Source organism: Monodelphis domestica, chromosome 4 (genome assembly GCF_027887165.1).
Source record: "Monodelphis domestica isolate mMonDom1 chromosome 4, mMonDom1.pri, whole genome shotgun sequence".
Taxonomy (NCBI): domain Eukaryota; kingdom Metazoa; phylum Chordata; class Mammalia; order Didelphimorphia; family Didelphidae; genus Monodelphis; species Monodelphis domestica.
Genome location: NC_077230.1, coordinates 421,676,185 through 421,696,001, shown reverse-complemented (window position 1 = coordinate 421,696,001; position 19,817 = coordinate 421,676,185). Strand labels below are relative to the sequence as shown.

At 50.9% G+C, this 19,817-nt stretch overlaps 2 protein-coding genes and 1 long non-coding RNA gene across 8 annotated transcripts; all 3 read right to left on the bottom strand.

Annotated features, from left to right (window-relative positions):
• Positions 1-173: 173 nt before the first annotated feature.
• OPA3 (outer mitochondrial membrane lipid metabolism regulator OPA3) lies at positions 174-9,746 on the bottom strand. Its single transcript, XM_001365474.4, has 2 exons — positions 9,449-9,746; positions 174-1,560 (listed from the first exon to the last, which is right to left on the bottom strand). The coding sequence occupies exons 1-2, from the start codon at positions 9,588-9,590 to the stop codon at positions 1,193-1,195; spliced, it is 510 nt and encodes a 169-aa protein (XP_001365511.1). The 5' UTR covers positions 9,591-9,746; the 3' UTR covers positions 174-1,192.
• On the bottom strand, positions 3,263-9,442 carry LOC130453953 (uncharacterized). Its single transcript, XR_008911628.1, has 2 exons — positions 4,802-9,442; positions 3,263-4,466 (listed from the first exon to the last, which is right to left on the bottom strand). It is a non-coding gene; the product is annotated as an uncharacterized LOC130453953 (long non-coding RNA).
• Positions 9,747-11,508: 1,762 nt separating the features above from the next.
• On the bottom strand, positions 11,509-19,817 carry GPR4 (G protein-coupled receptor 4). 6 transcript variants are annotated; one of them, XM_007492138.3, is made up of 3 exons: positions 19,732-19,774; positions 17,403-17,547; positions 11,509-16,372 (listed from the first exon to the last, which is right to left on the bottom strand). In XM_007492138.3, the coding sequence occupies exon 3, from the start codon at positions 15,685-15,687 to the stop codon at positions 14,596-14,598; it is 1,092 nt and encodes a 363-aa protein (XP_007492200.1). In that variant the 5' UTR covers positions 15,688-16,372; positions 17,403-17,547; positions 19,732-19,774; the 3' UTR covers positions 11,509-14,595. The 6 variants fall into 6 exon arrangements, with proteins under 6 accessions (XP_007492200.1, XP_007492201.1, XP_056652320.1 ...); XM_007492139.3 differs by lacking the exon at positions 19,732-19,774 and adding an exon at positions 18,645-18,686; XM_056796342.1 differs by lacking the exon at positions 19,732-19,774 and adding an exon at positions 18,220-18,638.

Sequence of the window (19,817 nt, the reverse complement as noted above, 5' to 3'; positions counted from 1 at the left end):
GTCTGTTCCTGCTGGTACGGGAAGGGGTGGGGGGAGTCATCACACCTCTCTGACAGCACCCACCTTCCTTGGTCAGCATCGACTCCCTCCCACCCAAGTCTCCGCCTCGGCCCAACCACCAGAAAGGTCCCGTCCCACCTTCCCCAGCCCAAACAGACCAGGAGCGGAGCGAGTGATTTCCGAGGCCACGGCCCTCCCCTGCTTTAATTGTGAACTGTTGAGTCATAAAAAACAGAATCAGACCTGGGGGACCCCTTCCCTCTCCAGCCTCTCCTTCCAACCCCATGAGCCGTTCCTCCCTGGGGGAAGGTGGAATGGGATGGCAGGAGGGGCCACCGACACTCCCGCTAGGTGGGGAGACAAGGAGACAGACAGAGGGAGGGAGAGAGCGCAAGTGTGGTGGGTGGTCTAAGGGGAGCCAGAGAAGCCCCATCAAGCTCGGCACTTGGAAACCAGGGCTCTGCCTGGCCTGGGAGCACAAAGGGCTCTGCTGGACCATTTCACTTGGGAGCTAAGGCAGGCCCGGGGCGATGCTGACCTCAACCGAGGGCCCCAAGGATGGTCTTTCCGTGTCCAATGTCATCCGGAAGAGACCAGGAAAGAATGTGAAGGGGAATCGTGGGTGGGGGTGCAGTTCCCCAGGAAGAGGGGCCTTCAGAGCAGCTGGGCTGGGAGGGCAGACCCAAGGCCGCCTGGGGCCAGCCCCGTGCCGAGATCAGCATGGCAACACGCTGCGGCGTGGACATTCCCAAGTGTGCGGGGCAGAAATGTGGAGCTGCGCCAACCCCGGGATGGGTCCGAGGGGTGCGGACCTAGAAGGGGCAGGCCCAGGGCTAGGAGCACTCTGGCCAGTTCTTTACTCCCGGGAGGAGGGCAAGGAAACAGAGTGGAAAGTATGGCCAGCGCCACAAGAAGATAGAACCAAAGGAGAGCAGGGGCAGAGGGGAGGAAATGTGAAATGTCACACAGGACCGACAAGTGCCCCCAGGCAGGGTGTGTCCCAAGGGGGGTGCCCTGTGGGGGAGGGGGGAGATGGCCCGGCCACCATCCCCGCCCAGGGAGAAACCTCTCTCGGGTTCCAACCACACGCCACCAGAAGGGGCTGTGTGCAGGGGGAGATGGCGGCAGCACCCCGGCCACGGTCCCCCGTCTCCCATGGGGCCGGGGTTTGGACTGGGCAGTGGGGAACCCCCTATTTCTTGCTTTTGTTCAGTAGTTCCTTGAGCTCGTGGACCTGGGTGTGGAGCTCGTCCATGGCACCCAGGCGCCTGGCAAGCTCCTTATTCTTAGTTTCCAGCGTTTCCACAGTCAAGAGGAGAATGCCCAGCTCCTGCTGCACGGTCTCCATGACGTTACGCTGTTCCTCCTCCTTTCTCCGGGACTGGGCCGACTGGCGCATGTACTCCAGGACCAGGCAGCAGCCGCCCACCAGGAAGATGGTGGCCTCCCCCAGCAGCTCGGCCCCGAGGTCCGCAGCAGCCTCCTCGTTCAGGGGCTTAATTGTGGCTCCTCGGAAGCCCAGGATCCTCATCTTTGTTCGCATTTCCACCCAGTGGTACACTGCAAAGATGACGGAGATGGGGGTTAGGGATAAGGCAATGACCACCTCTAGGAAAGTGCACAAGTGGCTTTTCCTCTCTGGGCCTCAGTTTCCCCATCTGTGAAACAGAAGGACCTTGAAGGACCTCGTTCTAAAACTGTCAGTCCGCTGGGCACCCTGGCCAAGTCACTTGTCCTCTGAAGAGACGTCATCCTCGGCCATAGTGGCCCAGACAGCTAGTTCTTAAGAGGAAGGGGCCTATCATTAGGCGCCATGCAGTGAGGGGGTTCTCAGTGACTGCCAAGAAGAATGCAGAAAGGCGTCGGGGGCCTGGTGAACGAACCTGGGTGAAGTGCAACCCAAATGATGGTTCCCTTTGTGATCTCGGATATTTTGTTTTATGCCTTTAAAAACGATTCTGGGAAAGGGTTCAGCAGCCGGACTTCCAAAGGGGCTGGGACCCAACAGAAGTGAAGAACCTCTGCCACAGGAAGCAAAGAAAATGGAGGAAGAAAAGAAAGTGGGAAGAGAAGCCTGGGAATTCACAGGAGACAAAAATCCAAGAAAGGATCCAGCAGGACTTGCCTTAGACGTCCATGCCCAGGGGCACACAGCTTAGGCGAGGCGAGCTAGAGATCCTAAAAGCAAGGCCTGATGGGAGCCCAAACTGCAATGACTCTCAAAGGCCCAAGATGGGTACAAGGAAGGAGTGAGGTTGCTGGCTGTGGTGAGAAAGGAAGGCCACTGTAAATGAAGAAGCTTTCCTCCTCCTCCTCCTCACGATGACCAACGGGAGTGGTCAAACAATCGGAAGAAGATAAATGCAGGCAGAAATACACAACAGTCCTCCTGGACAGAAGGAGGAAATAGATAAGGACTTTGGCAAAGAGACCAGGAGGGGCCTGGCCAGATCTCTGGTGGGGAACCTGAACACTCAGGCCAACAGCTGAATCTCTTGGCTCTCCCATGCCGAGGCAGGGCCTGATCCCAAAAGAAGAACTCTAAAAGACCAAAGACAGATCAACGCAGTGACGGACCCTGAGGCCAAAGGACGGTGGTTGAGGGACACTGCCTACCTCCTCCCAGAGGGGCCACAACAATCAACTGATGTGCAGAATAGACACACATTTGTGGCCAGGGACAATAGAGAGATTTGTTTTTCCTGGCCACGCTTATTTATTCAAGGAGGAAGTGAGGAAAAAAATAAATGCTGAATATTGAAAAGATAAAATTAACTTAATTTTTTAAAAAGTTGGTCCCTTTAGGGCTAGCCTTAATGGTAATTAAGGGGCAGCCAGGTGGCACAGGGAAAGAGTACCAGGACTAGAGTCTTTACCTGAGTTCAAATTCTGCCTCAGACACTTACCAGCTGTGTGACCCTGGATAAGTCACTTAACCATATTGATCTCGGTTTCCTCATCAGTCAAATGAGCTGGAAAAGGAAATGGCAAGCTATTCCAGGATCTTTGCCAAGAAAGCCCCCAAATGAAGAGTTGGGACATAACTGAAAAACAACTGAATGACAATAAAATGACAATTTCAGCTTTCCAAAAGTGGAAGAAGCAGAGAGGGGAAACCTGTTCATTTGAACCCAATGGTCACTGCCAAAGAGAGAATGGTTACATGTCAGGAATCTCGGGAGCCAAGTGACTGTTCTATCTTTGAATATTAGGTTGGCAAGTTTCTCTCTGTTGCCAGTTGGGGGTCATCAGTTACCGATCCTAGATGGCATGTGTAGCATATTTTATGAGGTTATTTAAAGATTAAGAATTTAAGAAAATACAAGTAAGAAAGCACGAGCCTAGGAGAGCCGAAAGGCCCATTCAATTTCACTTACATCATGAGAGACACATCTGCTTGGAAGCGGAAGTAGGAAGAGAGCAAGAAGAAGGCGGAGTGCATTTAAAAAACCCCTCTCTCCTCGCAGCCCAGGTGATGACCTCACCTGAGATTATGGGGAACTCTGGGAGCTACCAAGGACTCCTGGGAATTGAAGTCCAGAGTTCAAATCTCCATTTTTACATTCCTGTTTGATCCTCAGGGAAAAAGGTTTTTCCCAGAGGATCATGAAAACATAATCAACTTAAAGATTACAATAATTTGAGGATAAGAGGGAAAAAAAACAATAATTGCTGAATGCATTGACAAAAAGCCAGTTAGGGGGCAGCCCTCTTTGGCATGAAAGTATAGATACAAATAAATGTTCACTCAACAACACCCAAAGTTCATTTTTGATCTTCTCATGCAGCTTGTGGTCTGGAGGCTTCTTCATGGTGTCTTCTCCAAACAGTTCAGTTTCTGGATTCGGAGAGGTAGCATCTTTCTTTACCTAAAATTCTTCTTAAAAGGAATTTAAACTTTGCAATTTAAAATAATAATTTTTTTTACATTTCCCCGTTAAAAGGGTGATTGAAAAACACAGGATCACTTAAGGATGCATGGCTGAGTTATGAGGTATATGAATCTATTGGCAAGAGGAATTAAAAAGACATCAGAAAAATCCAAAGAAAAAAGAAAATTACTGGATGAAAATATAGACTATCAAAGTCTTATGTGTAAAATTCCAAGTAAAAGAAAAATAAATCTATAACAGGTCCTTGAATCAGGGCCCAGTTAAAATGATCTAAGCAATGATGCATTACCCAGTCAGTAGCCAGGACCACAGAAAGGTACCATTCTATGAAAGACAGAAAAGGGACCAGATTATAGGAGCCAAGTAGGAGCCAAGGTTTGGGGATACTCATCTGTATTTTCAGAGTGAGTGTGGACACAAGGAAGGCCTATGTTGTAACAAATGTTAAACATCAGCAACCCTGAGTCTTCACACTAGGTTCAAGACCTTTGAATTGGCTTGGAAGTGCATCAATCGGTCCTGGATTGGTTTATCTTTGGCCCTGTGCAATGGCTCTTTTGTGTATATCTTGTCCTGGAATCAGACAGAAGTATTAAGCAAAGTCCCATAATTTAAAAAAAAAAACAATTAGTGGCATCATTTTTATAGTCTCAAGCTTTTAGGGCATGCACTGACATTATAGCAAATGTATTTTAAACTTATATTACTGCAAAATCAAAAAGTTAAAGAAAATCTTAATACTGGTGACATGTGCTTCAAATATAAAAAGGAGAGAAAAAATAAGACTGAAATAGTATATTGCATATGCAAGAAAATATAATAAAAGAGTTTTAGAATTCAAAAATATAGCTTATAATCATTGACACACTGTGTCAGTGAAGAAAATATAGAATTCAAGGCTTTCTCACCAAAAATAAGATCCATTTCTTCTTCATATCTGGCCATGATCCACTGTGAGTGCAAGCAAATAAATTGAACAAGGTAACATTTTTCATTTTTAAAAAACAGTAGTACAAATATGTAGGAATCAGTATCCCCCAAATTCTCAATAGCCCAATTAATTACAATAGCAAACAAACACACTATCATATTTCACATTAAGTTGCTGTATGGCATTTTTTTAAAGCCTATGAATTGATGGATATTTGTCACAATTTTTACAATCATTGAAATCTTTCAACCTTGGTGAATATATTTTTAAACAAAGTAAAACTCATTTTGGGGTTTAGAACATCATCAAGAAATCTAGAGATCATTCTGGTGGAAGTTAAGTAGTGAGCTGAAGAGTATAAATGAGAGATGCTCCCGTTTTTTTTTTCTTTTGGGAGGCTTCTAGGGGTACATGCCCTGGGATTAACTGCCCAGCTTCCATCACATTTTTTTTTAATGCAGGTGGGGGGGTTATAAAATGTATTTCACTTCATCTGTTAAAATGGGCCTTACCTCGTGTTAGGGGCAGGCAAAATGACCAAAAATTGTTAAGAAAATTCTAAAAATCATGTGTAAAGAACCCTTAAAATTGATTTGAGATAATTAGCTCATTAAATTTTCCAAAGGTTGTTATACAATTGTAGCCATTTTCTGATGGAGTCCATCTAAAGTCAAAAATATAAAAGCTGTTGTTTTTTTTTTAATATGGGCTTACTCAATGTTTGTTCATTCAGTATGGTTATAGGGGGAAAGCAACAGAATATAACAGTAGTTAAAACTCAGTACATTAAAATGATTCAGTGTAACAGAATAGTATTGAATGCAGTAATATATGATCTTAAAATCACAAAGTTAAATCTTAAACAAAGCAATCAGTAAATGCAATAGAATATGGAGATTTTTATAAAACATTGGAGTCTGAAATGCCTTAAAAACATAACCTCCAGTCTCTTTAAAGTTTCTTGGGTTGTTTTGTTTTGTTTTTTTTTTCCATTTAGATGCCTACTGTCAGAAGGCAGATTGGTAATAGTTAAGCAATGGGGTTTAAGGGACTCATCCAGGGCCACACAGCTGGGAAGTATCTGAGGCCAGATTCCAACTGAGGACCTCCCTTCTCTAGGCCTGGCTCTCAATTCATTGACATACCCAGCTGCCTCCCCAAAGTTAGCTAAAGAGTTGCAGAGAGCTGAATTTTTTTCCTGAATCTCATGTGAAGTAAATGAAATCATCAATATAGTTAAAAGATATCCTTTTAAAGTAGTCATGCTTGTAAGTTCCTGTTTGGAAAAGTCTCTTCCTTCTTTCCCTTTCTTTCTCCCCTCCTTCAATCCCCTGCCCCCAGTCCAGGTGGAGGCTAATCATAGCCTAAGGGAAAATTACCCCAGTTTTTTACCAACTGATAGAAATGAGTCCTGGGCCTGGGGCGATGAGCGGTCTGCTCCAAGGCTAGAGTTTGCAGGGGGGGGGAGGGTTAGAAAGGGTGGGCAGGTGAACTATATTGAATCAAGAAAGTCCGAAGCAGATGGCTCCAGGCCAGAGCTGATCAAGATGGTTTTCTAAAAAAGCATCTTGGAGAAACAACAAACAAAACTAGGCACTAGCTATTAAAGGCTGAACTTAGTTACAGTAGATCAGAAGATTGAGGGTATTTCGTTTTCCCAAAGTGGTTATGCCAAACTGTAGCATATTTTATGAGGTTATTTAAAGATTAAGAATTTAAGAAAATACAAGTAAGAAAGCACGAGCCTAGGAGAGCCGAAAGGCCCATTCAATTTCACTTACATCATGAGAGACACATCTGCTTGGAAGCGGAAGTAGGAAGAGAGCAAGAAGAAGGCGGAGTGCATTTAAAAAACCCCTCTCTCCTCGCAGCCCAGGTGATGACCTCACCTGAGATTATGGGGAACTCTGGGAGCTACCAAGGACTCCTGGGAATTGAAGTCCAGAGTTCAAATCTCCATTTTTACACATGAAAACACGTTTCAAAGGTTCACCCTACCAGCTCCAAAGTCCCTTCCTATAGGCGAGGTCTGCCCAAATAACATTTTGGAGACAGAGTAAAGCAGGTGAATAATGGTATGGCAATATACATGCTTTCTTTTTTATCCCCACCCTACCCCCTTTACCTTCTCTCCTAGAATCTATACTTTGTGTTGGTTCTGTTGGTTCAGAAAAGTGGTGAGGGCTAGGCAATGGGGGTTAAGGGACTGGCCCAGGGTCACACAGCTAGGAAGTGTCTGAGGCCTCATTTGAACTCAGGACCTCCCACCTCTAGGCCTGGTGCCCTATCCACTGAGCCACCTCGATGCTTCTGCTGATATACAATCTCAGCAGGCATTAAGAGGGCCCAAGGTCTAGGAAGGGTCAGGCCCTGTCAGACCTGTCTCCATCCTTGAGACAGCCCTTTGAGAAAGACCCTGAGAAGCTAAAGGGTGACCCAAAGAAGATAGCAGCCCTGACATCATCCCATATGCAGTCTAGCTGAAGGAAGTGGGAACGTTTCACTTAAAGAGAAGCTATCTGCAGGAACAAGATGGAATATGTCACAAAGAAAGAGACTCCCCCTCATCTCCAGGGGGCAGAATTAGGCACAGTGGGTACACGTTAAGAAGCTTCTTCTTCCATCTGACCTATCAGCTGGGGCTACCACATTGTGAAAAGGGAAGGTACTTGTTCAAATATCCGAGGAATCAGGGGGGCCTTGAGGCCTCTTTCAGCTCCGGGGGGGCCTGTGAGGCTGTGAGGCCAAGGGAAACAAGAAGGGGGCAGCCAAAGGGATGTGTATGTGAACACACTAAAAAGATAGGGCCAGAAGATGGAGGCCAACCATGGCAGAAGCCTATAAAGATAGTCTCAGGAACACAAACCCTCAGAAGAATGTGAAGCTTAGGAGGAATGCTAAGGACAACAAAAAGAGTTTTAGAAATCCATATTGGGGGAAAAAGGAGGATGAAAAAAGGCAAAGAGCATTGCTCGAAGCCAGAGAGCCTGCTGAGGAGCCTAAACAAAAGAGCTGATCAGCCTTCATTCTGCTTCTGTTTGTCCTGCCAGAGAGATTGATCTTTGGACTGGAAGGGTCAGGACACAAACAGCTAACATGGAGAAGATTCCCCAAGTAATTCAGAGCCAATAAGAGCTCACAGGGCTGCTCCTTGAAGAGTTCAGTTCATGGCCTTGACAGCTTCCCAGGAAAATTCCAGAACTGAAACGGCTAGATGGTCTGTGAAAGCCTGTGGAGGATGGGAGGACAACGAATGTAGGGCCAGAGAAGAATGTTCCCCAAAGTGTCTCCTACGAAGTAGAGGCCACTCAGCAGAAAAAGAACAACGGGGTGGCTGAAGTCATTCATGGTTTAATGTCCCTCTGAAGGGTCTTCAGTGGGGCCAGGGATCTGGGTTCCATTAAACATCGGGATCAGTGCCCAGCCAGCATTCTCTGCCAGTGTGAGGATGCCCCAAAGCCAGGTGGGGAGGCTAACCTCTGGGGGAGACTATGAGGCTTTCACATGCTCACAGGCTTTGTGTGGCTCTACAACAACTGACTAGCTTACTGACCCACAGATGAACCAGGTCTCTAGCTAGGAGGGTCAGAACCCAAAGAATCCTCAGAATGTGGAATGCTGGAGGCCATAAAGCCCTGCCTGGCCATCTGACACTCAGCAGAAACTATTTTTTTGTCTTGGTGGTGAGGAATTCTACTGGACCTTCTCCCTGGCTCCACAGGGACTTAGACTCCTGAGAGAATCTGAAGTTGTTCTTCTGGAGGTCCAGCTGTGTGACCCTGAGTGAACCATTTCTGCCTCAGTTTCCTCATATACAAAGTGGGGATCATAACTAATATTCTCTCCCTTTACTGGGACCTAAATCATAAAATTCTCTGCAAACTTGAAAGCTCCATAAACATGCTGGCTGTCTGCTAGGATAGCAACACTGGCTGACATGGCTCTGTCCCTCGATGAGGGGCTATAAAGTACTTTAAATAAATAAAGTATAAAGAATATGCTTTCTCTCACTGGCTTATGGCTACAGGACAGCGTGGGCTCGTTTTAGAAATGATGAGATCGGGGATCAGAGACCCTCAGTGACTTCCCCAGGGTCATTGAACAACACTAAGGAGCAGAGGTGGGATTTTAACCCAAGCCCACTCCCCTTGGAGCTCAAAGTGTTTAAAAGGCAGCACGTAAGAATGGTGAAAATAACACACAGGATGGCTAGGGATATCCGGGGGCGAAGAGCCTGAGCCCCGCTACGTCCCCGCACCCCATCCACAGGTCCCACTGACCCCGAAGCCCCGCCTCGCCTGTCATTCCTTCTGTTCAAAGTCAAACTTGACCGGCTGACCCACCCTCCTGTGTCTCCATTGGTCAGCGTCGCTGTCCGCCTCGGCGCAGCGACTCTCCCATTGGTCCGTCGTGCCTCCACGAGGACGTAGAGAGCGCAAGAAAGGGCGAGAGCCGGCGAGAACAGACCCGCCTCCCTAGCGCGAGACGGCTTCCCCTGACTGGGCAGAGCAGGTCGCGCGCAGAGTCGCGATTGGCTGCTCAGGCCGGGAGGAGACAGGGGGGTGGGGCTCGGGTCCGGAAGGACCATCGCGGGAAGTGGGGGAGATTCTGGGGTCCAGCTTACGTTGAGCGGGCGGCAGGCAGATGTAGGTCCGGAAGAACTGGCTCCGGCGCGCCCCCTCCTTAATCCTTTGGGCCAGCGGCTTGCTGATTTGCCGCACGCCCAGGTACAGCAGCTTCGCAATGGGGAACGCGCCCACCACCATCTTGGCGGCCGCATGTGCGTCACGGCCCAAGGCGGGGAACGGCGGGGCGTGGACCCTAGGCGCACGCGCGCGTCACCGGCGCAGCCGGCCGGCTAGCCGTAGGTGGGGTGGAGGCCTTGTGCATGCGCCTCTCGGCTCGTGTGGTGCGCGGTGGCGTCATCACGCACGCTTCTTCTGACGCTGCGCGCCTCCGTTCTAGCAGATATGTAAATAAGCCTTAGTGCCGGGAGGAGGAGGAGTAGATCGGATGACTGACCGGCCAAAATGACGTCACGAATCTCGGCGGTGACGTCACATTCTAGAGGCGATCAATGAGTGCTGATTAATCAGTAGCTTTAGTTTTAAGAACCGCCTGGAAAGAGGCGCCCGCCTCCTCCCCTTCCGAAGGCCTGGAGAGAAACTCGCCCCTCCCCCTCTCCTGCCCCTTTTCCCAACCTTCCCCTTCCCTTGGCCCTTTTCCCCCCTCTCCCTCCCGTCTTTTCCCTTTTCCCTACTCCTTCCCTTATCCCTTTTCCTGCTCCTCTTTGTGTTCTCTCCTCCCGTATCTTTTCCTCTCTGTCCTTGTTCTTTTACTTTTCCCTTAATCTTTCCCTTTCCCCAGTCCTTTCCAAACCCGCTCCCTGCCCTCTTCCCCTCCCTACTTTCCTTTATCCTCCCTTATCTGCCTTTTCTCCTCCCCTTCTTCTTTCATCTTCCCCTACCTCCCCCTTTCTCCTTTCCTCTCCCTCGGTCCTTTCTTTATTTCTCTCCCTTGCCCCTCCTTCCCGAGGTTGTGGGAAATTCCTCCCTTTCCTCTGTGGAAGACCTAGGAGACATCCCTCTTCTCTCTTAACTTGGGATCTTGGGAAACTTCTCTCAGGCTCTTTCCCCTACCCTGTTCGAGGCTGGGGGCAACCTCTCTAAACTCTCCACTGTATGCCTGGGTACTGGGTACTGTGGAAAATTCCCAGTGTCCATGGAGGATCGCTTCTCCCTTAGTGAGAGGACTGTGGAAAATGCTTCTCTGGAATCTGTGAGAAAGACCTTTCCCTCATGAAACTGGTGAACTATGGGAGATCCCCTTCCCTACTCTCTGGGAACAGACTTCCATGAGGATCCCTTTCCCCTTCCACCAAATATTCTCTTTCTAACAAGGAGTGTGACTGGAAAACTGTCCCTCTTGGGAGAAATGTAGGAGATCCATTTCTGAACAGGGGTGATGAGAAATTCTTAGCACAGAGAGGAAGTAAGTGCCCAGGAATCTCTTTACTCATTTCTCTGGATAGCCACCTTCTGGGTGAGATGGCACTACTGTATGCTAACCTTGTGGTTAACACAGGCCCCCTACCTACTCAGTCTGTGGTCTCTGAAATTATCTGTATGGGAGCTAGAAAGATGTCTAAAGATTACCTGGGCCCCCCACAGACATCTTACAACTAAGGAAATACAAGTAGGGAAAGCAACTTATGTATCCAAGGTCATTTCTTCCTGACAATTAGAAACATACAAAAATGACTACCTCAAAGCGTAATGCTATTGCTGTTGCTGAAAGTATCTAAACAAATGATAGATGACTGTTATCAGGGAGGCCATAGAGGGGATTCCTCCACTGGGCAGGAAGTTAGGTCTCTGAGGTCCCTTCCATTGATTTTGTGGACTAATTCAATAATCCTTTCCTGAGTGGTCAGAAAGTGATGGGCTGCAAAGAAAAGGAAACAGAGGTGGGTGAGTCCACGTGCAAGTGTGTCTTCCCGACGGAGTTCCTAGGCTAGCTGAAGGATAAGACAAAGATATGACCTCGTAGAGGGGATACTGACATGCTCAGTCGTGTCTAAAGCAGGGAGATCAGGAAAGGAGAGACTAGAAACCACGCCATGAGAGAGGCAGTTGAAGGTGCTTGGGACCTCTGACTATGAGAAGAGAAGACTGAGAGGTAACAAATAGTTGACATTTTTATTGTTTGGAAAGTGCTTTGCACATGTGATGTCCTCTGATCCTCACAACAACCCTGTGAGGTAGGTGCTACAGATATTACCCCATATTTCAGAAGAAGAAACAGGTTCAGATAGGTGAGCTGACTTACCCAAGGTCACACAACTAACATGTGTTAAAGGAATGATCAAACCCAGGTTTCTCCCAAATGGAAGTACAGAATTCTTTCCACTACATCACACTCATAGGCCCAAAGGTTTTAGGGCTAGAATCTTAGAAACCGTCTAGTCCAACCATCTCATTTTACCAAGAAAGAAATGAAGGACTAGAAAGGGGAAGGAGTTTCCCCCCAGAATCCCACAACTGGTAATTGTCACAGTGATTTCCAACCAAATCTGCTTGCTCCAAATCCAGCAGGCTTCCTGCTATGCCACACATACCTCGGGAAGTCACTGTATTCAAGTTTCAAAAGGATAGTTAGGTCAAAGAGGGATCAGATTTGGTCTGCTTGGGTGGAGGAGGATGGGGATGGGACAGTGGGGAGAGAGATTTCAAAGAAACAGATTTGGGCTGGGACACAGGGATGACATTTTTAACAATTGGGTTGAACCCTTCTATTCTGTAGCAATGTTTCTGAGAGTTGGGAGCCCTGGCTTCTAGTCCATGCGGTGGTGCTATTGACTCACTCTGCGACCTCAGAGAAGTCACTTTACCTTGCTGGGCCTCAGTTTCCTTCATGGAAAAAGGGGAAAGGGGTGTTAGATAAGATCGTCTCCAGTGCCCCTTCCAGGCCTGAAATTCTAGAATAACTGGACGCACAGGCTCTTTTTAGAAAGCAAATGGAGAGGCAGCCTTGTTGACTGAGGGCCTCACTAAGAGTCCGGAGGGTTTTTAAGGACAAATCTCAGCCTGTCCAACCTCCCCCAGCAGGGAAGTCACCTCAGAATAACAGGGGTCAGGCGAAATTCCTAAGGCCTGGAGGCTTAGTTAGAGCAGTCTGATAAGAGTGGAAAGGGGCCAGAAGGGGCCCTGAAAGACACTAGGAAATCCAAACACCCTTCCCATCCACTCAACCCCATTGGGAGGGGGAAACTAAGACCCAGGAAGGGAGATCATGCAGCTGCTCAGTTGGTCTAAAACCCAAGTCTTCTGACTCACTGTCCTGGGATTTTTCCAGGCTGTAGTGCTTTAATGATAGCTAGCTTCATGAAGGCTTTTTGGAGTCAAAATACTCCACTGCCCAGAGAGAGACTAGGGAAAGGGAGGGGACAGGCTCATAGTTCCCCACTAGTTCCTTCCTGTTACAATTTGTAGCATGTCAGAGCAAAGAGGGAGCTTCCAACGTACAATGTCCGAGTCCCAAAGGGCCTTAGAACATTGAACATCTGACCTCAGGACACTGAATGTCAGGGCCAGAAGAGTCCTCGGAACATAGAATGTCAGCGCTAGGAGGGCCCTTAGAACAGAGAACGTTGGCCAGGAAGAACTTCAGAACATAGAATGTCAACACAGAAAGTTAGAATACAGAAAGCCAAGAGTCAGGGCACCTTAGAAGGGAGGGACCTCACAACACAATGGCAATGAGTGACTGGACCTCAGCACAAAGAAGAGCAGAACTGGGATGGACACAGGACTCACCCTGTTATCTGGAACGTTCAGGACACCGAGGTCAGAGACAGGAAGGAACTGAGGACACAATGTTAGAACTTGAAAGGACTCAAGAACACAGAACAGCAGAGGCCAGAATCAAGAAGCTCAGGATCTTGGAGGTGATCTGGAAAGGGCCTGAAAACAGAAATGTTGGAGCTAAGAAGTACTGCAGCACACAATGCACTTTGGAACCCAGGATGTCAGAACTAGAAGGAACCTTAGAACCGAACCGAGACCGTCAAAGCTAGGAGGGACCTTGGAAGCTATGTAGTCCAGCCTCCCCCTCCCCGTTTGGTTTTTGAGTGAGAAGACCAAGCTCAGAGAGGGAAATGATTTACTTGAGGTCACACAGCCAGAAAGTAGTTGAACCACAGTTTGAACTCTGGCTTCCTGGCTTCTGGCCCAGGGCACTCTCCACCCCTACCACTGCTGGCCCTTCAATAAACAAATGAGTGATGATAATATAATATTCTGGCTCCTTCCTCAGCTCCCGGTCTTAGCCGGAGTCGCAACCACTTCCTGTGTCTCACTCCACAACCCCACCCCCCCTTGAATCACTTTCCTCATTTAGAGAATTTTTCCCATTCTTAACTCCCCCCCCACCCCCTGCATTTCCCAGTATGGGTTTTCAGGAATCTCTAGGGGGGTTCAGTGAAGTATTGACCCTGGACGTCACTCACCTCCCCAGCCCCAGCCCAGCCTGGTCATTCTTGTCCCAAAAGGGTTAATGTTTAAACTATGCTTTGAGATCTTCGGTCTCTTTTCCCCCCTTCTCCTTATTTGGGAAGGCTGGGGTGGGGGTGGGGGGTAAGGAAAATAGAGGGAAGACTCCTCCTAGTGGCCTGGATAGGTGGAGGGAGAAAGAGGCAGCCCGCCGATCCTGGCTGGCAGCTGGAGAAAACCCTCCCTTCCCTCCCTTCCCTTCCTTCCCTCCTCCCCCTCCAGGGGCGTGTGAACTGAAGCAGGGGGCAGGAAAGAGGGCCAGGGGGGGGACCCTGCAGCTGCTCACAGGCTCCTCAGAAAGGGCCTTCGAGATCCTCCAGGGCAGCACTGTCCCGGGCCCTACACTGGCTGGCCCCTGCGTAGGAAGCCTCCACCAGCTTGCTGAAGCCTGGAGAGATGTGGGAGGACCTTAGGGCCATGTAACAGACAGGGAAACTAAGGCCAAGCTAGAGCCCGCTTCTAGGAACAGCTCTGGATCACTGATCTTTCCCAGGGGCCCCCTCCCCTTCCCTTCCTTCCCCCTTCCTCTCTCTCCCCCTTTTCAGGATTAACCCTCAAACCTATCCCCCCACCAGGGGACAAAATAAATGGTGTCCCCTCTCCATCTTGGCTCCTGACCTCTTCAGGATTATCCACCCAAGACTCTTTCCTAGGAGAGACTGGGTGGGAGGGCCAGTGCCAGGGCTGGGGTCTGGGAAGGGGGGAGGCTGGCGGAGAAGGGTCACTGAGAGGGAGGCAGCATCTTGAGCTGCACGTCATCCCCTCGAGAGTGGGAGTGGGAGGCCAGGGCTCCTCCCCAGCCCAAGCGGCCCACACTGTTCCTCTTGGACGCCAGCGGGGTCTCCAGGGTCAGGGAGACGTTGGCCATCTCCTGGGGCTTGTCGCTGGCCAGGAATCGCAGGAGGCTGTGCAGGGCCTTGGCCACGTCGCCACGGGCACCCTCGTTGACAAAGCAGTAGAGGATGGGGTCAGCCACGCAGTTGAGGCTGGTGAAGGCCAGGGAGCTGTGGTAGGCGGCAAAGACCTTCTCCTCGAAGCCGCAGTCCCAGGGACGGCCCAGGTAGACGGCGCTGCGTGACAGCAGGAGCACATGGTAGGGCGCAAAGCACACCAGCACGATGGCAATGAGGCTGAGAGCCAGCCGCTTGATCTTGGCCTTCTCCTGGCGCTCGGTGGACACGCTGCCGCGCACGGCTCGCAGGATGCCCCGGTACGAGAAGAGCATGAGAGACCAGGGGAAGAGGAAGCCGATGAAGATGCGATAGAGATTCATCCAGGCCACCCAGCCCTCCATGGGGAACTTCTCAAAGCAGAAGGTGTGGTTGTAGCGGTCCCGGAAGAGCTCGTCATGGAAGAGCGGGGCCGAGTTGGCGCCCAGCTCTGTGGCCCACACCACAGAGCTCACGGCCACGGCCGTCTTGACGCGCCGCAGACGCGCGAAGCGCAGCGGGTGGGCCACGGCCAAGTAGCGGTCCACGGAGATGCAGCAGAGGAAGGCGATGCTGATGTAGATGTTGGTATAGAAGACGAAGCCGAAGAGTTTGCAGGAGCCACGTCCGTGAATCCAGTTATCGTGGTGCAGAAAGTAATCAACCCACAGCGGCAGCGTGGCGATGTACAGCAGGTCAGCGATGCTCAGGTTCATCAGGTAGACGCCCAGCTCGTTGTGCTGGCGGACCTGGCGATAGGCGGCCCACAGGGCCAGGCAGTTGGTGGGCAGCCCGATGCCCATGACGATGATGTAGAGGGAGGGAGGGAACAGGTGGTCCACCCTCGAGTCCACGTGACAGCCCTCCAGAGTGGTGTTGCCCATCGTGGGTGTGGAGGGCAACGGAGGGGCAGGGGGGCACCCCCTGATCCAGGTGGGCGGTGGGGCCTCCAGAGGCTGGAGGGCAGGAGGCCATTGGGGCCCCCCTATCCCCTCCAGGGGACTCAGGGACACATGATCAGGGGAGCACAGGAACCTGAGGGATGGGAGACAAGGAGCTTCAAGGGTGGCAGGAAGGCAAATAAGGGAATGCTAGGGAGGGGAGAAAAGGTAATTAATGAGGCAAGGGCAAGAAAGAAAAACCGGAAGTGTTGGAACAGAGGATCCCTCCGCCTGCCCCCTTCCTTCTCCCTAGGGTATCAGAGATGATGACAGTAAGTGGGAGCTGGCCGGAACAAGAAAAGCAGAATCCAGGGGTCTCGGGAGACTAAGTGTGGGACTGTTGGGGTGGAGTGTAGGAATGGGGACAGGGAGTACCGAGTCCCTTGGTCTCTCTCTCTCTCCGACAGGCAAGCTGCAAGGGGGAATGGGGGAAGGCTAAAGTCCTTGGGAAACAGAGACGTCCAATGGGGAAAGTCTTTAGGAAATGGGGAGTCAGTGCGGAAAGAGAAGGTTTCAGGCAAACAAGAGGGGCAGTTCAGGTCAGGGAGAGTCTTAGAGTCGGAGCTTTGTTGGAATCATTCATGTCCCTCCGCCTCCAGCAAGCCGGCTTGAGAGTCTGAAATTCGTCCTGCATTAAAAGAGAGAAGCAGGAGCGTGAGGGTTACAGGAGAGGGTCAGCCCATCCATGGCGCCACCAACTTCCATTCCATGCCTTGAATGCTTATCAAAGGGGGAGCAGGAGGGGTCAGAGTGGTAGAGTGGAAAGAAGGCCAGCTGGCATTTAGAGGACCTGCCGTCCAAATCCCCACTCCCTGGCACCTCAAGCTGTAGGGGACTCCATTCTGCCAAGTGGGAGAGCTAGATAGCCCAAGAGGCCATCCCATGCAACCTAAGATGGAGGCATCAAGGAGAAGGAGCAGGTCCCTCCTTCTGAGGGCAAGTAGCCACCCTAACAGGCAGACAGAAGCCTGGGAGCAAAGCCTCACCAGCCTGATTGGCCCCTGAGGAAGTTGGGAGACCCCCTGGCAGCCAGGCACTGTGCAAAGCCCCGAGGAATATAAGGAAAAGCAAACGAGAGCCCCTACCCTCGAGGAGCTGCCAGTCTAAGGGACAGACAGCACGAATGCAAATCTGGCCCCCCAAGATATGTGCAGGGTAAATTGGAGATGCTCCAGTCACACACTCGAGACACACTTCACCCACACAACCACAGGAAAACAACCGTCAGCTCTAGAAGACTTTCACTTTGCTTGCCTCTTTCCTCACAAGAATCCCATTTTGGTTTATTTATTTATTTTAACCCCTTTCCTCCTGTTTTACAATCTGTACTTAGTATCGGTTCCAAGAAAGAAGAGTGGTAAGGGCGAGGCAATGATGGTTAAATGACTTGCCCAGGATCACACAGCTAGGAAGTGTCTGAGGTCACATTTGAACCCAGGACCTCCCATTTCTAGACTTGACTCTATCCACTGAGATACCTCACTGCCCCTCTTTTTGCAATCCCATTTTACATAGATTAAAACTGATATTTAGGGAGGGAAAGCAATTTGTCTAAGGACAGATTAGAGGTCTAGAGCTAGAAAGCATTTTAGAGGTCATCTCCAACTCTCTCGTTTTGCAGATGAGGAAACTGGGGCTCAGGAAGGTGAAAGACTTACCAGAGGGCATATATTGGTGTCACAGAGCTGGCAGTCCAGGGCTCAAGCTCTCCTCCCTCACGCGGTATCTAGCAAATCTGACCCACTTCAAGTTCTCCTTGCATAGGTATCCTGGAGTTATCCTAGGGTGTGTGACTTCCGCTCCCTGGGTGTGCACACATGGAAGACACTCATGCATATGGATGTAGGGGGTCTTACATGTGTGCTCCCCCGTGGCTCGCTCTGCCCTTCTGGCCTGGCCGAATTCCCCTGGCACCAAAGCCGGAGAGCAGCTTCTTAATCCACCAACCAAAAGGTCAAGTGTGCTTGGCAACCCTGCCCTCCTGCCTGGCTTCAAACACTTCCCATGCCTATCCCAGCCTTCGGGTTGGAGCTTGGATCATGCCTCTACAGGGCTTTGTTCCTCAGCCTCCTCTCTGGCGTCCCTACATCTTCCCTTTGTCACCCTCAGGGTACCCACTCTGTCCTTAAGCATCCCCCACTCCTAGCACCAGATTCTCCTCCTACCAGGTTCCACTTCTCCTTTTGTGCCCATCTACCCTCCCTCTCTGTCCTTCAGACTCTATTTCCCCGCGTCTCTCCCTTGATGGCCCCTTTCTTTTGATCTCTCTCTCTGTCGCTCAGCCTTCCTTTCTCCCCATCTTTATCACTCCGCGTTGTCTCCCCTCTCCATCCTTCAGTGTCTCCGTTGTCTGTTCCTCCACGGTCCCCCTTGCCGTCACTGTCTCTCCCGGTCCCTCCCTTTTCTCCTGCCTCTGACCCCCAGCATCTCCTCTCTCTGTCCTTCTATCTTCCCTCTCTGGATTCTTCCACCTACCTCTGCATTCCTCCGTCTTTTTCATCTTTTTCTCTCATTCTGTCCCCTCTCCGAGTCTCCCATTTTGGATTCCTCCGGATCCCTTTTCCCATGGCCTCCCTGGTTGCTCCCACTTCTGCTCTTCAGTGTTCCTCCCCTTTTGGTCCCCCTCTCTCCCTGTCCCCTCCCTGTCTGACAGTCTCCCCCCTCTCTCCCTCCTTTGCCTTTCCTCCATTCCTCAATCCCCCTTTTCCCCGCCTTAGTTTCCCCTCTCTGTCTCCACCAGTCTCTTTACTCCCTATCAAGTCTTCCCCCATCTGTCCCAGTGGGTCGCCTTGCACTCCTTCCACCGCCTCTCGGTCGCCTCGGGCTCTGTTCCTGAGTCATCCATCCCCTCTCTCTCCCTTGGTTCCTTCTTCTAGATAAAATACCAGCATCTCCCTTACCTGATGCCCCTTGGTGCAGAAGAGAACACCAGCCACCCTAATTTCCTGATATTAAGGAAATTCACCCCCCACCCAATCATTTCCTCCTGGGGTGGGAGGAAGTGGGAGGGAGGTGTGGTAGTGCCCTCCCTCATCCAGAGGAAGGGGACCCTTTGGGGCCATATCTGGGGACTGACTTTGGTCTGCTACTACCCCGAGCACTCCCCGAAAGACCCCCTTTCCCAAAGCTCTAGAGACTCTTGGAACTTGGGGAGGAGATTCTGACTGTAGAATGGGAGAACCAGAAGAACAGGAACTCTTCTAGCTGAGAGGCACTATGGAATGGGGGCAAAGTGAGGAAGCACCTTAGGCCGGAGAATGGCAGAGCGAAAGTCCCATCTCCTTGGCTGACAAATCAGAAGTGGAATTTGCCCAGGCTCCCAGAGTTGGTGGGATTAGAACCCGCGTCTCTTAATGGCAGGCAGCTTGGGGGTTTTCTACTACCCTTCAGTAGAAAGACCCTTGGTCAGACTTGGACTCTTCTCCCTCTTCTGCTGCCTGCTGCCCCCCACCCGCCACTCCACCTAGATCTTCCCAGGGGCTCTAGCGCTCCGGATGGTGGGCCTCTACCCCTCGCCTTTGAGTCCTGTTCTTACCTCCAAGCCAGGAGGTCTAGGAAGACAGGAGGGGGGGCGGCTAGGAAGAGGGAGGAGGAAAGGGGATGCGGATGAATCATTTGGTTGATCTCAGGCTCTGCCTCTCTTCTTGCCCATCTCTTCCATCTCCATCGTCCTCTGTCCGCGCCCCCCCGCCCCCGCCCCCGTCTTTCCAGCCCCCATTTGGGAAGGGAGCGGGGAGAGGAGAGAGGGCCTGGGGGCGAGGGACCGAGGACAAGTCTGACATCTTCTCGCGCTCCTCTGAGGCAAGGAGCCCGAAAGACATCAAGAGAGAGCCCGAGACGGCAGGAGAGGTAGGAAGTGGAAGTTGGGGCTGAGGGAGACAGCCAGAGACAGCGCCAAAGGACCCGGGGATGAGCAGGGAAGGGCTAGGGGGCTGGGACGCAAATGGGGGCTCCCTCCCCACTCCCCCGGCCCCTCAGCCCGCTCACCAGCTCCGCCGCCCCGCCGCCTGCTTCTCCGGCGATCTCTGTGTCCCCCTCACATCCGCCCCCGCCCCCGCCCCTCAGCCCCTCCA